General features: G+C 50.0%; 2 protein-coding genes across 2 annotated transcripts; one reads left to right on the forward strand and one right to left on the reverse strand.

Moving 5' to 3' along the window:
- Window positions 1-5,421, forward strand: Arhgef39 (Rho guanine nucleotide exchange factor 39). The gene is made up of 9 exons (XM_052717935.1): window positions 1-1,084; window positions 1,221-1,315; window positions 1,542-1,662; window positions 1,879-1,997; window positions 3,187-3,257; window positions 3,505-3,633; window positions 3,960-4,189; window positions 4,396-4,484; window positions 4,599-5,421. Exons 1-9 carry the CDS (start codon window positions 947-949, stop codon window positions 4,651-4,653), a joined length of 1,047 nt encoding a protein of 348 aa, XP_052573895.1. The 5' UTR covers window positions 1-946; the 3' UTR covers window positions 4,654-5,421.
- Window positions 5,422-5,624: 203 nt separating this feature from the next.
- Window positions 5,625-8,038, reverse strand: Ccdc107 (coiled-coil domain containing 107). Its single transcript, XM_052717936.1, has 6 exons — window positions 7,860-8,038; window positions 7,626-7,777; window positions 6,281-6,341; window positions 6,106-6,196; window positions 5,928-6,034; window positions 5,625-5,852 (listed from the first exon to the last, which is right to left on the reverse strand). Exons 1-6 carry the CDS (start codon window positions 7,963-7,965, stop codon window positions 5,644-5,646), a joined length of 726 nt encoding a protein of 241 aa, XP_052573896.1. The 5' UTR covers window positions 7,966-8,038; the 3' UTR covers window positions 5,625-5,643.
- Between the last annotated feature and the right edge of the window lie 7,827 nt (window positions 8,039-15,865).

The following is a 15,865-nucleotide window of genomic DNA, read 5'->3' on the forward strand; positions in this document are numbered from 1 at the left end:
TAACACCTTAAAGCTTTTGCCTTTGATCAGAATGGGGGAGAGGAGAGGTGTGGGCAACTGAGTGGAGTGCAGGGAGGGAAACTGCGGTTGGAATGTATGGTATGAGAGAAAAATTTAAAAAAATCCAGAAACCCAGTAGTTTACCACATTACTGACCCCTTCCTGGAAGCTAGTTTGTGATCAAGCTGAGATCAGCATGAAATGGAAAACAAAACAGGACTGGGGATGTAGCTATAGAGTGCTTGTCTAATACGCATGAGTGGGTTCCATCCCAGCACCTCATAAGCCGGGTATGATGGTACAAGACTAATTTCAGCATTTGGAAGCTCAAGGCAGAAGGATAAAATCAAGGTCATCCTCAAATGGAGTTCAAAGCCAACTTACATTATAGGACCCTATCTCAAAAACAACCAACCAACCAACCACAAAAACCAAAACAAAAATACAAAAAAAAAAAAGAAAAGAAAAGAAAAGAAATAGTAACTTAAAATTTGCGCACATCTGTCCAGATCTCAAGGTTCCTAATTAGTGAAAGCACTGGGAATGAATGACTGGCCAACCGCTTCACTGTCTGGCATGGAATCAGGACATAGTATGTGCCGTACTTATCCCCACATTCCCAACTCTGCAGTTAGTTACTGAGGCCCTGTCAACGTCTGCATTTTGGAGTCTCTTGTCTCCGTGTTCCGACTGCTGTGCCACCTTCGCGCCGGGTGCACACCGGCCACACCAGGCATTCGCGCGACCTCTCAGCGCTCCTATAGCGCCGCCCTGGCGGGCGGGCCGGACACAAGCAGAGGGGACCGGCCGGGCGAGCCGCCGCCCGCGCATGCTCTCTGCGGAGCGCTCCGCTCCGGGGCCACACCTCCGCGGCCCCGCCCCCCGAGCGGTTGGAATTTGAATCTGCGGCGCGACGCTGCGGGAATCCCGGAACCTTGGGCCAGCCATGGAGAGCCCGGGCTCCACCGCGCGCTGTCCGCTGCGAGAGCAGCGTGCTCGATGGGAACGGAAGCGTGTCTGCACCGCTCGGGAGCTGCTGGAGACCGAGCGGCGCTACCAGGAACAACTGGGGCTGGTGGCCACGGTGGGGCTCGGCCGGGCGGTGGGAGGGTCTCAGACCTTGTTTCCTCAGGGTCGGGAGTTCAGACTGACGTCTGTAGTTTCTGACTGCACCTTGACGTTGGCTTCCTCTTGGAAAACTGTATTCTTTCCCTTCACAGTACTTCCTGGGGATCCTGAAAGCCAAGGGAACGCTACGACCACCAGAGCGCCAGACCCTGTTTGGGACCTGGGAGAGCATCTATGCCGCTAGCCTGTGAGTGGAAGCGTTGCCTGGAGAGGGACCACAGAGCCGAGTCAGAAAGGCCAAGTTCATCTGCCAACTTTCTCACCTGTGGCCTTGGCCCAGTGCCTTAACCTACCTGTGCGCCAGCTGTAAAATGGGATAATAGCACTACCTCCGAGGCAGGGTTATGGGAAGTATATGAGGGGGTGCTTGAGTAGTTGTTGGCCTGTCCCTTTAATGTCCTTTGCCCACACAGAGAGCTGCTTCCCTACTTGGAAGAAGGACACTGGGGGCCGGGGCTAGAGGGCTTCTGCTCCCACCTGGAGCTCTACACTCAATTTGCTGCCAATGCAGAGAGTTCTCAGACTACCCTTCAGGTAACTGTCTCTTCCTGGCTTCCTCCTTTAGCTTTAATCAGAGACCTAAACTAAATAGTGTTTTGCATTTAGAGTCCAGCTCTTTGCTAACATCCCTGGGAGGACCAGGTTTCCCTCAGGAGTGCACAGCTTGCTGAAGGCTGCGAGTGCGTGCACAGATGCATGCAATATAAGGAGTGGCTTCCCTCCCTGATGCAAACACTCCCTCTCCTCCAGGAGCAGCTGAAGAAGAATAAACGTTTTCGGAGGTTTGTGCGGCTTCAGGAAGGCCGCCCTGAATTTGGGGGTCTTCAGCTCCAGGACCTGCTCCCTTTGCCTCTGCAGCGGCTCCAGCAGTGAGTAAACCCCTCTAGACTGGAATTATCTCCCAGGCTGCGTAACTGCTGCTTGCAGCTTTGTGGGGATGCCATCCCAGCTCTGCCTCTCTGGGCCCAAGGACTTCTAAGGAGCTTTTTTTTTTTTTTTTTTTTTGGTTTTTCGAGACAGGGTTTCTCTGTGTAGCTTTGCGCCTTTCCTGGTACTCGCTTTGGAGACCAGGCTGGCCTCGAACTCACAGAGATCCGCCTGGCTCTGCCTCCCGAGTGCTGGGATTAAAGGCGTGCGCCACCACCGCCCGGCTTCTAAGGAGCTTTTACCAGAGGAAATGTGAACCCTCGGGAGTACCCAGAGTCTGCAGCCTCAGACTGGGGCTGTGGGACTGTTTACTGAAGTACAGGGGTACCCAGGTCTGCAGCTGTGGGACTGGATACTGAAGTACAGGGGTACCCAGGTCTGCAGCTGTGGGACTGGATACTGAAGTACAGGGGTACCCAGGGTCTGCAGCTGTGGACTGTTTACTGAAGTCCAGGGGTACCCAGGGTCTGCAGCTGTGGGCTGTTACTGAAGTCCAGGGGTACCCAGGGTCTGCAGCTGTGGGACTGGATACTTAAGTACAGGGGTACCCAGGTCTGCAGCTGTGGGACTGGATACTGAAATACAGGGGTACCCAGGGTCTGCAGCTGTGGGACTGGATACTGAAGTACAGGGGTACCCAGGTCTGCGGCTGTGGGACTGGATACTGAAGTACAGGGGTACCCAGGGTCTGCAGCTGTGGGACTGGATACTGAAGTACAGGGGTACCCAGGGTCTGCAGCTGTGGGATGGGATACTGAAGTGGGGGGATCTGCACTAAGGCCTGAGACAGGCTATCTGGAAAAGCTCATTGGGATGAGGGGTTAGCCTAGTCTCGAAGTTCTATTCCAGGGCTCCTAGGTTGTCTGTGATAGCCTCCTTGGTTTGATTAACTTCCATATTCTGGCCCAGCCTTGTGAACTCTAGTCTGCCAGTGATTCTTCAGTGTGGGATGGAAGTGGCCTGTGTAGTGTGAGCCCAGATTCTAAGTTAAAGGGCATCGGAAGAGCCAGGCCTTTCCTGACCCTACAATTAAGGAATGAACGTCCGGGAGCTGATCTGCAGGTCCTATGAAACCAGGGCATTTTGCCTGCCTCTACTTCTTTTCCTTCACTACCAATTGTCTACTCCCAGGTATGAGAATCTCGTTGTGGCTTTGGCTGAAAACACAGTTCCCAACAGTCCTGACTACCAACAGCTCACACGTAGGTTCTTGTTCTTCTCCAAGCCAGGCAGAGGCTGCCTGTCCTACAGCCTTTCTGGGTCTGACCTCTAACAGCGTCTGGTGTGTCCCCATCTTCCATTACATGTACAGTGTCCCTACGTGCCCTCCCTGCCTTTCTTCAAGAAGCGAGACCCTGACCCCAGCCCCTCCAGGCTAGCCTACCTTTATCACCAGCAGACACTCAAGCCAAAGTTCTGTTGGAAGTGAGGTAGAGGGTGTTGTTCCAGGGGCTGCCCGCCTGGTGAGTGAGACGGCCCAGGGAGTCCACACCATTGGCCAGAGCCAGAAGAACGCCCAGCACCTCCGGCGTGTCCAGGCTCTACTCAGCGGACGCAAGGCCAAAGGGCTTACTTCAGGTAAACCGTGGACTCTGCCCTCAGTCCTCAGTGGACCCCTGCTTACCCACTCCTCTGCCACTACAAAGCCAGCATCTTGGGCTGGCAAGATGGCTGCTGCTCAGCAGGTGAGAGCATCTGCTGGATGAACTGAGTTAATCCCGGAACCCACATAAAGGTAGAAGGAAGAACTGACTCCACGGAGTTGTCCTGACCTCCATATATACACACAATAATTTAAAAAAACAAAGCCAGCAGATTACCTCCCCACCCCTGAACTTCCTCTGCCTTTTTGTGTTCCCATGGATTCTTGAGCTGTACAAAATAATGGCTCTCTCATTTTCTAGGGCGATGGTTCCTACGACAGGGCTGGCTTTTAGTGGTGCCTCCCACCGGGGAGCCTCGGCCCCGCATGTTCTTCCTCTTCTCGGATGTGCTCCTCATGGCCAAGCCTCGACCCCCGTTGCACCTGCTGAAGAGTGGCACCTTTGTCTGCAGAGCCCTGTACCCTATGTCCCAGTGTCAGCTCAACAGGGTCTTCGGCCACTCAGGAGGAACTTGTGGTGGTTTGCTCAGTGTAAGTTGTAGATGGGAAATCTGAGCCCCAAATAGACTTCAGGCACTCACAGACCCGCGTATCACTTGGCCTGGGTCCCTTTGCATGAGTAAGGGGATTGTTGGGGCTAAGCTTTCGTATTTCATCATCATATCCCTGAATTCACATTGTGGAACCAATGACAGCTGCAGCCTGACTTGTTCTGAACTAAAGTGGTTTCTCCCTAGCTGTCCTTCCCCGACGAGAAGCTACTGCTTATGTCCACTGACCACGAGGAGCTGTCACGGTGGTACCACAGCCTGACTGTGGCTATCAGGTAAGCTGTGAGCTGGACAGGAGTGCTTCTCTCACAGCAGGGCTCCCCCAGCCCCATAGGCAACTGTTTGTATAGAGCACTCATCCCAGCGCCTGAACTGTTTTCTTCCCACAGAAGCCAGAAGAGGCAGACTCACGGACGTGTCCAACCTTTTGACACTGCGACATGACATTGTCATCTACAAATGTGCTGGGCCACATTCATAGCTATCCTGGGATATATGTGGCAGTTGGGCATGCCTAAGAAGAATCTTAAAATTCCCGAACTCTGCATACTCAGGGAAGGGCAGAGCCAAGAACAAAAGGGAATCAAACTGCAGCTTTGGAACCACAGGGCCCTCCACAGGTTGACACGGGGCATTTAACTAGCTTATCAGAAAGCAAGCTGGCGGTGGTGGTACACGCCTTTAATCCTAGCGCTTGGGAGGCAGAGGCAGGCGGATCTCTGAATTCTAGGCCAGCCTGGTTGGTCTACAGAGCGAATTCTAGGACAGCCAGGGCTCCAAAGAGAAACCCTGTCTCGTTTTAAAAAACGAAAGCAGCAGCAGAAAGCAGGCCAAGCCAGCCGAGCCCCAGTTGATCCAGCTCCTTTAACACCATGCCACTGGGGGCTCAATGCTGACCAGGTTTGCAGCTTTGCAAAGGAGGCCACTTTTGTTAACTGTGGTTTCTTGTTTTACTTTTGAGACAGGGTCTTACTATGGGACCCAGGCTGACTGTGAACTTGAAATCCTCCTGCCTCAGCCTTTCAAGTGTTGGGTTTACAGGTGTGTGCTGCCACACCTGGCTACTGTATACAGTTCCTTTCTTTTCTTGAGACAAGGTTTCATATAGCCCAGGCTGGCCTCGAACTCTAGATCTTCCTGAACTACCTCCTATTGTGAAAGTTCTATAATTTATTTTCCTACTGGATTTTAATAAAGTGCTGTTTTATTGTGTTTTTGGAAAGACCTTTCTGTTTAAACCACAAGAAAAAGGCGTTTGAGCTTTGATGGCTGCTGTATCGGGAGCCTCAGGAATTCTGGAAGGCATTCTCTTTTCCTAATAAGGGAACCTTTTCTGGGAGGCCCAGTTGCCTTCAGCACCTCGTATTCCTGTGTCTGACCAGCTGGGAGCAGGAAAAGCACAGAGGAGCACCCAGGACGAGGTGACTTGGTTTACTAACCCTTCAGTGGCTGGCCCCCCTTCATTGCTGGGTCCTCTGTCACAGTCTTGGGCCATCTTCGCCTTAGCCCCTGCTGCACCTCCCAGGAAGGAGCTAGGTTCCATGAATCTGGGCTCCAGTTTATGGGCCCCTCCCAGGCCTGACTGTCTTCAGCTTCTTGTTGGTCCTCTTGCCCCACGTCCTCAGGAAACGGTACGCTGGCCTCTGTGAGGGAAAGACCAGCTGGCTCCAGTGTCACGGCTCTGTCTCCCAGCCACCACTTCCCGATTGATCGTTTACCTGGAACTGGCACACCCCTGCCAGGCTTGCAGTCTTGGAGGAGCTGGTGGACGGTCTTGAGCTTCATGTTTAGGAGTTCCCGCTGGGTTCCAACCAGAGTAGTCACCCTGCAGAAACACCCACTCAGGGGCTGCTCAATCTGTCTCCGTGGCTCCCCACTCACCCCACAAATTCTCACCGCTCAAAAAGGGGGTCCAGCTGGGTCATGAGATTGTTCAGGTGCTGTTCCGTCTGGGCCAGCTGCTGCGTCAACTGTACCAGCTGTTGTTCTGGGAGGAAGGTAGACAGAATGGTTACTCCTGCAGTCCCCTGACCATCCCCCTCACAAAATCCACTACTACGGCTCAACCCACCTGACTGCAAGGATTTCTTCTTGTTTTTTTCCTCTTGGAGAATGGCAGCCTCATCCGGGCCCTGTTGTGGAAGCAGGAAAGGGTAAAGTTGCTGCAGCAAGGCCCCAGCACCTTAGTCCTCAAGGCCAGTGAAGGCAGGAACCAGAGAAAGCTCTGGGCATTCACCTCAGAATCACAATAGTTTCTAGTCCAGCTGCTTACCCAGGACATGAAACAACATGTCGGTATGCCCACATATGGTCAGACTGCTAAAGCACTCTTTGGAATGTGAAACTCTACAGTAGGATTCCGAAGACTGCCCAGTCATATCCCTGCTTCCTTGTTTAGCATCCCTACCCTCCATGCTATTTGCTGTCTTTGAGATAGGGTCTTGCTAATGTCAGGACAGGCTTTGGACTTCTAATCCAATCCTCCTGCCTCCAAGTCCAACTCGCTCAGTTTCTGCTGGTATAAAATCCCCAATCTGTCAAGTCAGTTTTCAATTCTCATTACCCCCAGGTTGTTTTACTGAACATATAGTGTTCTTAAAGGTGGTGCCCTAAGGTTTATTTTTAGGAGACAATTCTCCCACTGTTCAGATGGGTGGACCCTTTAATTACAAAGTAGGTTATTATAACACTGGGAAGCTATCAGCTTGCTTTGTAGACCAGGCTGGCCTTGAACTCACAGAGATCCTCCTGCCTCTGCCTCCCTAGTGCTGGGGCTAAAGGCGTGTGCCACCACGCCTGGCTAGAATTTACTAATCTATCACTGAATTCCAATCCCCATTCTAGCCTGTCAAGTCTGCCTGGGCTCGTTACTAGCCATCTCATCTAGTTCAGTTTATGTCACTAGTTCAGTCTCTATTTCCTAATACAAGTAATTGATCAGGGCTGAAGATACAGCCCTGGGTGGTCAGAATGTACTGCTGTCAGTTCACATTTCAGGGCTCCCTTCCCAAGGAGAACATGAAAGCGGCTTGGTGTCTGGCACACTAACACTGTTGCTGCAGCGGTTAAGCCCTGGGGCCATGGCTGGAGGCTCAGCAGTAACTGCATTTTTTTCACATGCAGACGCCATTTAGCTGGTTTAAAATCCCACTCTCATCGGACACTAGGTGGATGATCTCGAGTAAGAAAATCGCTCTTCACGGGACTGTGGGAGGAGTAAACGTAACGGTCACTTCCCGGGCGCCTTACATCCATTACGTCTCTGGATCCTCGAACCCCCATAACGTGGGGGCAACCAAGGAACCGGTCTTTATTTCACAGGCAGTCGCGCAGCGGGGTCCTGTTCTTGGCACCGTAGCGCCCCCAGGAGACTGAGGCCCAGGACTCCCCACCCCCAACCCACGGCCACACCGCACCTGCAAACACTTGTACAGCACAAAAGCCACGACGGCCGCAGTGTACAGCGCCCCCAAAGGCAGCGCTCCGGCCCGGGCCCGCTCGCGCTGGTCCTTGGGTGGCGGCCGCCGCCTGGGTTCGGTGGCGCCGGGACCGACCTGGGAGCGGCGTTCTGCGGATTGAAGACACCCGTCAGCGGAGAGGACGCTTCTCCCAGGCAGTCCAAGCCTCCCTCCAGCAGCCCTCGCTGGTACCTGGGTGTGCCCCCAGATCGGGGCTGCGGCGCTCTCCGAGGGCCCCAAACAGAGCCGACACGAGCAGCAGCCCCAGCACACTCGACACCGGGCCCGCGCCCGCCATGCCTGGCTCACCGGGGAGGTGCGCCCCGTGCCCGCACGTTCCGGCGTTGGCTTCCCGCCGTAGTGCGCACGCGCAGGCGACTAGCGCCGCTCCGGCTCTGGGTCGCCTTGGGTGGCCACGCCCATCCCACGGGGCGGGCCAAATAATATTTGCATAATACCACGCCCATATGGCTTTCCTATATTAATTAATTTCCTATCTATTTATATGTTCCTTAAGTAAGAATGGCTCCAGAACCTTTCAGCCTAAAGTATCAATGCCTAAGACAGTGGCTGGTAGTTTTTAAGAGTAGAAACGACCAATTCCGTCACCATAACTGTAAAGTAAGCGCTGTGGTAGAGCTATAAAACGGCTGCTACGTGGCCCTGTGCAGCAGCTCGCTCTGAAGGCCTGTTTCCTAGGCTACGCACGAGGGACTCGTTCCTTATCCTTCCGCCTAGGGGAAAGTCCCCGGACCATGGGCAGAGAGTGCCGCGTGCACACGCGCGTAGACCCACCCCGCCCGTCACGGTTAGTCCGCCAAGAAGCGACCCCCCCCACCCCCGGGGGCGAGCCGAGCGGCGTGCGGCGGGGCGTCGGCCGTCAGCTCTCCTAGTGACGCAGGCAGTGCGACTGGCGCGCACCAACCACACGGGGCTCATTCTCAGCGCGGCTGCTCTTTTACCGCTGCTCAAGTCACCCCCGCCCTCGAGACGTGAGACGCTAGCGAGAAGAAGAAAGATAGACCACGATGTAAAACAAAACAAAAAAACCCACTGAACTTCTAATTTATTCTTTCTTTATTACCACTAGGCTGCTAGTGCCATGAGAGCATGGCCATGACTCTCTTCCTATTTTACTGTCCGATCCTAACAAAGCGCTTGTCACTAGCGGGCGCTTGAGGAATCGAGTGACATGAACGAACGAATGTTCACAACGACCCGAAAAGTAAAAATACAACTAGGTTCTTCTGGGTCTCGTGTAGCCGAGGCTGGCCTAGAACTGCTGACCCTCCTGCTTCCCCATCCCAAATGCCGGGGTTATAGCCGGGCGGCTCCACACAAGGTTAATAATGAGAACTGCCAGATGTGGTGCCGCACGCCTTTAATCCCAGCGCTGGGTGGCAACGGCAGGCGGGCCTATGAGTTCAAGGCGCAGCCTGGTCTGCGTAGGGAGACCCTGTCTCAGAAACTAAGACGCAACTAGGCCATGGTGTTACACCCTCCGCCCCGTGTTGGGTTACTTGTGTGAGACAGTCTCAGTAGCCCACACTGGCCTGAAGTCCAAGATCCTCCTGCTGCGGTCTTTGGAACACGGGGGTTACCAGGTTTGCAGCCGACACGCCCAACTTTCCCTGTTTCCTTTGAGCTGGGCAACACAGGGCCATCTTCTCAACGAGATGAATAGCTCTCTGAGGGAAGAAACATGTTCCATTTACATCTGTCTTCAGGACTTGGCAATCACCGGGCAAGAGGTGCACGTGTGTTAAATAAAGGAATAAAATATGGGAGTCTAGTCTTGTTTTTCCAGAAAGGGAGGCAGAAGGGCAGGGCAGGGCAATGGGAGTTGTCAAAGTCTGATTGCTCCAAGACGGCTGGGATGGGAGAGTAGGGTAATACAAACCTCGAGTCCATGCCAGTTGGCACAGTGCATGTAAATAAGTTCAGGCCCATCCTATGGGATACATCTCTCTCACCTGAAGGTGGCCTGTTGGTTTGTTTTTGGATTTTTGAGTCATGTAGTCCAGTCAGAACTCACTATGTATACAGCCAAGGATGGCCTTGAACTTCTGAACCTCCTGCTTTTCCGTCCAGTGCACTGGGACCATATGTGTGTGCCACCAAACCTGGTCTTCAGAATAAGGTCTCATTGTTTGATTTTAGTGGTACTGGGGTCTGGCCAGTGTCCTCACACATGGTAGGCAGGTACTCTACTACTGAGCTGTGACCCCAGCTACTGTCTTTGTTTTAGTTTTAGTTTGATACATGGTCTTGTTCTATAGTCCAGGCTAGATTCAAACTCATAATCCCTCAGACATGTGTCACAACACCTGGGCTCAGATTGCTACCTCAGAGAACTCTTGTCCACTATTGCCAGATCTTCCAACTTCTTTCTTCCAGAGAATCAGTCAATCAAGATTTTAAAGAATTGCCAGGCCATAGTGGCACACGCCTTTAATCTCAGCACTCAGGAGGCAGAAGCAGGAGGATCTCTGTGAGTTCAAGGCCAGGCTGGTCTACAGAGTGAGTTTCAGGACAGCCAGAGGTACCCAGTAAGACCCTCAAAAAAAAAAAAGATTTAAAAACTCTTATTTATTTCCAGGCAGTGATGGTGCACGCCTTTAATCCCAGCACTAGGGAGACAGAGGCAGGTGGATCTCTGTGAGTTGGAGGACAGCCTGGTCTACAGAGTGAGTTCCAGGACAGCCAAAGCTACAGAGAAACCCTGTCTCGAAAAGCAAACAAACAAGACAAAAACAACAAGAAATTTCCTATTTATTTATTTTTTAATTTATTCATTTCTCATACAGTACATCCTGACTACAGTTTCCTCTCTCTCCATCCCTCCCAACCCCCCCTCCCCCAAATACACTTTTCTTCCATTTCCACTCAGAAAAGAGCAGGATTCCCAGGGATATCAAAGGAACACAGGATAAGATACAAGACCAGGCACAAACCCTCATGTCAAGGCTGGTCGAGGAAGCCCAGTAAGAGGAAGGGGGTCCCAAGGCCAGGTGATAGAGTCAGAGACACCCCCACTTCTGCTGTTCTGAGTCCCACAAAAACCCCAAGCTAAACAACCGTAGCATAGGACCTAGCGCAGACCAGTGCAGGCTCCTTGGTCCTCGCTGCAGTCTCTGTGAGCCCCTGTGAGGCCTGCTTAGTTGATTCTGTCCACCGTGTTCTCATTGGTGTCCTCCACCCCTCTGCCTCCTACAATTCATCCTCCCCCCTCTTCCTCAGGGGTTCCCGAACTCCACAGGGAGGGACCCAAAGGGAATCCCCAATTTGGGCTCTCTCTCTGCCTCATGTTTTGCCCCGAGTCTCTGCATCTGCTCCCGTCAGCTGCCAGAGGAAGCCTCTCTGATGATGATTGGGCTAGGCACCGATCTACGATTATTTATTTATTTTATCAATGTTTTGCTTGCATGTATGTCTGTGCTGAAGAGTCAGATCCCCTGGAACTGGAGTTACAGACAGCTGTGAGCTGCCATGTGGGTGCTGGAAATTGAACCCAGGTCCTCTGGAAGAGCAGTCAGAACTCTCAACTGCTAAGCCATCTCCCCAGCCCAGGCACCGATCTATGAATACAGCAGAGTATCATTAGAAGTTATTTCATTGATTTTTTTTTTTTTAATCCTAGGTCTCTGGAATATCCAGCCTCTGATTTCTGCTCATCCAGGCAGTGTCGGGCATGGGCTTCCTCTCGTGGAGTGGGCCTCAATTTAGACCAGTCATTGGTCGGCCACTCCCACAAGTTCTGCACCTCCATTACCCCAGCACATCTTGTAGGCAGGATGGACTGTAGGTCGAAGGTTTTGTGGCTGGGTTGATGTCCCAGCCCCACCACTGGAAGCCTTACCTGGTTACAGAAGATGGCCCGTTCAGGCTCCATATCCTCTACGGAGGAGTCTTTGACAGGGTCACCCTCGTAGATTCCTGAGAGTTTCCACTACACTAGGTTTCCATATTGCTCCCCAAACGCCCTCCAATTCCAATCTCTCTCCATACTCTCTCCCTTCCCCCCACCCTCCACCGGATCCCTCCTGTTCCCATCCCCACTCACCCTAGTCCACCTGCAAAATCTATTCTATTTCCCCTTCCTGGGGAGATCCATGCATCTTCCTGAGAGTCCTGCTTGTTACTTAGCCTTTCTGGGTCTGTGGGTTGTAGCATGATTGTCCTTTACAGCCAATGTCCACTTATGAATGAGTACATAACATGCTTGTCTTTCTGGGTCTGGGTTACCTTGCTCAGAATGATTTTTTTTTTCTAGTTCCATTCATTTGCCTGCAAATTTCATGATTTTTTAAAAACAAGCTCATGCTATGTGGTCTAGGCTGAATTTGAACTCTTTACATAGCCCAGATTGGCCTCCAACTCATGCTCCTCCGATATCACCACCCAAGTGCTGGAAATCTTTCTGTTTTTAAATAGTGATAAGAAATCAATCCTACACTTAGTTTGGTACCCAAGTAGATTTTTTTTTAAATGTTTGAGTCAAGGGCCTGTGCAATCCAGGCTGGTCTTGAGCACGCTATATAGACAAGGATGGCCTTGAGCATCTGATCCTCTGGATCCTACTACCTCTGGAGTGCTGGGATTGTAGGTGTGCAATTTATTTAGTACTGGCTATCAAACCCAGGGCTGTGTGAATATTAGGTAACCATGCTATCAATAGAGCTACATCTCTAGCCCCAAGTAGGTATTTTATTTATTTATTATGTATACAGTGTTCTATCTGCACGTATGCCTGTACGCCATAAGAGGGCACCAGATCTCATTAGAGATGGTTGTGAGCCACCATGTGGTGGCTGGGAATTGAACTCAGGACCTCTGGAAGAGCAGCCAGTGCTCTTAACCTCCGAGCCATCTCTCCAGTCCCTCCAAGTAGATATTTTAAAAAATTATCGCCGGGTGGTGGTGGCGCACGCCTTTAATCCCAGCACTCGGGAGGCAGAGCCAGGCGGATCTCTGTGAGTTCGAGGCCAGCCTGGACTACCAAGTGAGTTCCAGGAAAGGCGCAAAGCTACACAGAGAAACCCTGTCTCGAAAAACCAAAAAAAAAAAAAAAATTCTCTAAATGTCAAAATTATTTTGAATAAAATAAAATAAAAAATAAATCAGGAAAGACACAGACAAGGAACATAATTTAAAAATTATTGAACTCTGTAGATATATAAGCGTGCTAGTATAGAAATGTATATAGTTAACAAATTTAAATTAATTACAGAACAAGAAACAGTAATATCTTAATTACTTTAATTTAATAATTACATTATTACATTTTAAAGAAGAAAGTACAGTGATTCTTCATGTTGATATGAGTGATGAACAGTATTTTAATTTTCCTTTTGTAGAGTTTATTATTTCTTTTTGTGGGTAGTGTAAATGGGTATGTGTACCCATGCACACATATGTGGAGAAGGGCGTTGTCTTGCTTCCATTTTGTCTTGTCTAGACTGGCTGGCCAAAGAACTCCAAGGATCTTCCTGCTCTCAACACTGGTGTGGGAGTTGGGGCTTCAAACCCAGGTCCGCATGCCTCCATAGCAAACAGTCTTACTGAGCCATCCACCCCACAGCCCTTAAATGTCATTTCAAAACATTTCTTTTAGGGTCTGGAGGGATGGCTCAGTGGTTCAGAGCTCTTGTTGCTCTTCCAGAGGACCAGGGTTCAAGTCACATCATGCAGGTCTAGTGGCTCGCAATTACCTACAACGCCGGTTTCAGGGGCTCTGACACCGTCTCTGGCCTCCAAAGACACCTGCACCTGTGCATCTCCCATACACATAATTTATAAAAAAGTTTCTGTCATATGAAGCAACAGATATACAACTAGAAAATGTACTAGTTATAAGGAAAAAATTAGCAAAGATTCACAACAGATTTCAGAAAACCTTAAATATAAATTAAAACTCCAAATGGTCTCCTTGAATGAAGGAATTGGGAATTAAAGTAACAGAGTTACTTTTCTCAACTTTATAATCATTCCATAATTTTTAGTTTTACTTATTTACTGACTCTGGGGATTGAATCCAGGTCCTGGTCCCTCTCCCTGTATGTTGCAACCAGTATTTTTTCCTGTTATTTTTGGAATAAATTGTTTTTAGTTTTTTTAGATTTATTTATTTTATTTAATGTGTAAGAATGTTTTTTTGGGCAGGGGGGTGGTGGTGCACATCTTTAATCCCAGCACTCGGGAGGCAGAGCCAGGTGGATCTCTGTGAGTTCCAGGCCAGCCTGGTCTACAGAGTGAGATCCAGGACAGGCACCAAAAACCAAAACCTACACGGAGAAACCCTGTCTCGAAACACACACACACACACACACACACACACACACACACACACACACACACACAAGAATTTATTTTTGTTTTTGTTTTTTTGAGATTTTAAAATTTTTATTTCACATATGGTATGGGTACATATCTGTCTGTGTACTACTTGCATGCCTGGTGCCAGAGTGGCCAGAAGGGAATGTCAGATTCCCCAGAATTGGATGGTTGTGAGCTATCCTATGGGTACTGGGAATCAAACTCTGACCCTCTAGAAGAGCAGCCAGCATTATTAATGACTGAGCCACTGGAACACTTTGTCTCATGTATGCTTGTGTGAGACATTTGTGCTTGGTGCCCTGGGTGGTCAGAAGAGAACGCTGGGTCTCCTGGAACTGGAGTTACAGATGGTTGTAGGCCTCCATATGGATGTTGGAAATCAAACCTGGGTCCTCTGCAAGAGCAGCAAGTGCTCTTAACCTCTGAGTCAGACCCTCCAGTACCTATTTTGTTTGTTTTAAATTTTGGGCCAGGGGCTGGTGTTGTTGATTGAACCCAGGGGCTTGCGTATACTTAGGACAAGTTCTACCAATGAGCTAGTATACCCTTAGTTCATCGTTATTTGTTTTATGTATGTATGTATGTATGTATGTATGTATGTATGCAGGGTCTCATTTTATAACCTGGTCTGGCCTTGAACCCTCTAATGTAGAACAGGCTGGCCTTGAACTCACAGAGATCTACCTGCCTCTGCCTTTTGAACGCTGGGTTTAAGATCTGCTTGTGTCAAGGGCCCCTTGCATGACTAAATGTTCTCTGAATTTTCTTCTATGGAAAGACAATGTCTTTAGTTTATTTACTTGTTTATAGCTCCATATACAGTCCAGCTGGCCTCTTATGCAGTGTTCCAAGATTATGGGTATGAGACACCACACCTGTTTATGATGTTTTTAAAAAGATAAGCAACAGCTGTGCTGCCTGAGTAAGCCTGTGATCTCAGCACTCAGCAGGTGGAGCAGCAGTTCAAGGCCAGTCTCCACTGTACAATGAGCTTGGGTTACATAAGACCCTGCCCCCACCCCAGTGCTAATTTGAAGCATACACATCATAGGAACTCATCAGTGTTCACAACAATTTAGAACTAAGATCTATAAAACTTTAAAAAAATATGTGGTGTGTGTGTGTGTGTGTGTGTGTGTGTGTGTGTGTGTGTGTGTGTGCGTGTGCATGCATGTATGTGAGTCCACATGTTCCCTGGAGTCCGGAAATCAACTTCTTGTGTCCTTCTTTGGTACACTCCACTTTATTCTTTGAGACAGGGTCTCTCACTGAACAGGGAGCTCACTGACTCAGCTGGACTGGCTGGCCCAAGAGCTCTAGTGATCCACCTGCTTCCCTGCCACCATGTAAAGCTGAGGTTCCAGATGTGTGCCACTGAGCCTGGCTTTTATGTGGGTGTTGGAGACCCAAACTCAGGCCCTCACAATTACTAGACAAGTACTTCCCCATTGAGCTATCTCCAAGACAGGGTTTCACCATGTAGCCCTGGAACTCCCTCTAGCAAGTGAATAACTGCAAAGACGGGCCCAATTTGCCTGAATTAGCCTGAGACAGAGAGTCCCTTATTGCAATTAATGGAGTGTCAGGTTCTTATAGACAGTTTGGATGAGTTAAGTTGTGAGGAAGGAATCTAGCCTCCTCTGTCTTCCTATCCTCGAGTATAATACTAGTAACAACAATAATATACAGATATTATCTCAGCCGGACATGGTGGTACATGCCCGTAATTCCAGAACTAGGTAGGTGGAGGAAGGAAGGGCAGAAGTTCGAGTTCATATTGAGTTTGAGGCAAGCCTGGGATCCATAAATAAATCTATCTATTTCCTGTCGTGGAACCATGAATTCTGAAACCATTCCATTTT

The sequence above is a fragment of the Peromyscus californicus genome, unplaced genomic scaffold (genome assembly GCF_007827085.1).
Source record: "Peromyscus californicus insignis strain IS unplaced genomic scaffold, ASM782708v3 Scaffold_5__1_contigs__length_169319896, whole genome shotgun sequence".
NCBI lineage: Eukaryota > Metazoa > Chordata > Mammalia > Rodentia > Cricetidae > Peromyscus > Peromyscus californicus.

What these genes read in the sequence shown, in the direction of transcription:
- Arhgef39 (XM_052717935.1), top strand. Translation starts at nt 947, where the DNA reads ATGGAGAGCCCGGGCTCCACCGCGCGCTGTCCGCTGCGAGAGCAGCGT. An exon ending in TGACTACCAACAGCTCACAC is followed by an intron (nt 3,258 to 3,504) that starts GTAGGTTCTTGT and finishes GTGTTGTTCCAG; the next exon opens with GGGCTGCCCGCCTGGTGAGT. An exon ending in GGCCAAAGGGCTTACTTCAG is followed by an intron (nt 3,634 to 3,959) that starts GTAAACCGTGGA and finishes CTCATTTTCTAG; the next exon opens with GGCGATGGTTCCTACGACAG.
- Ccdc107 (XM_052717936.1), bottom strand. Translation starts at nt 7,965, where the DNA reads ATGGCGGGCGCGGGCCCGGTGTCGAGTGTGCTGGGGCTGCTGCTCGTG. An exon ending in TGCTGTACAAGTGTTTGCAG is followed by an intron (nt 6,342 to 7,625) that starts GTGCGGTGTGGC and finishes CTTCCACAACAG; the next exon opens with GGCCCGGATGAGGCTGCCAT. An exon ending in GAAGAAATCCTTGCAGTCAG is followed by an intron (nt 6,197 to 6,280) that starts GTGGGTTGAGCC and finishes CCTTCCTCCCAG; the next exon opens with AACAACAGCTGGTACAGTTG.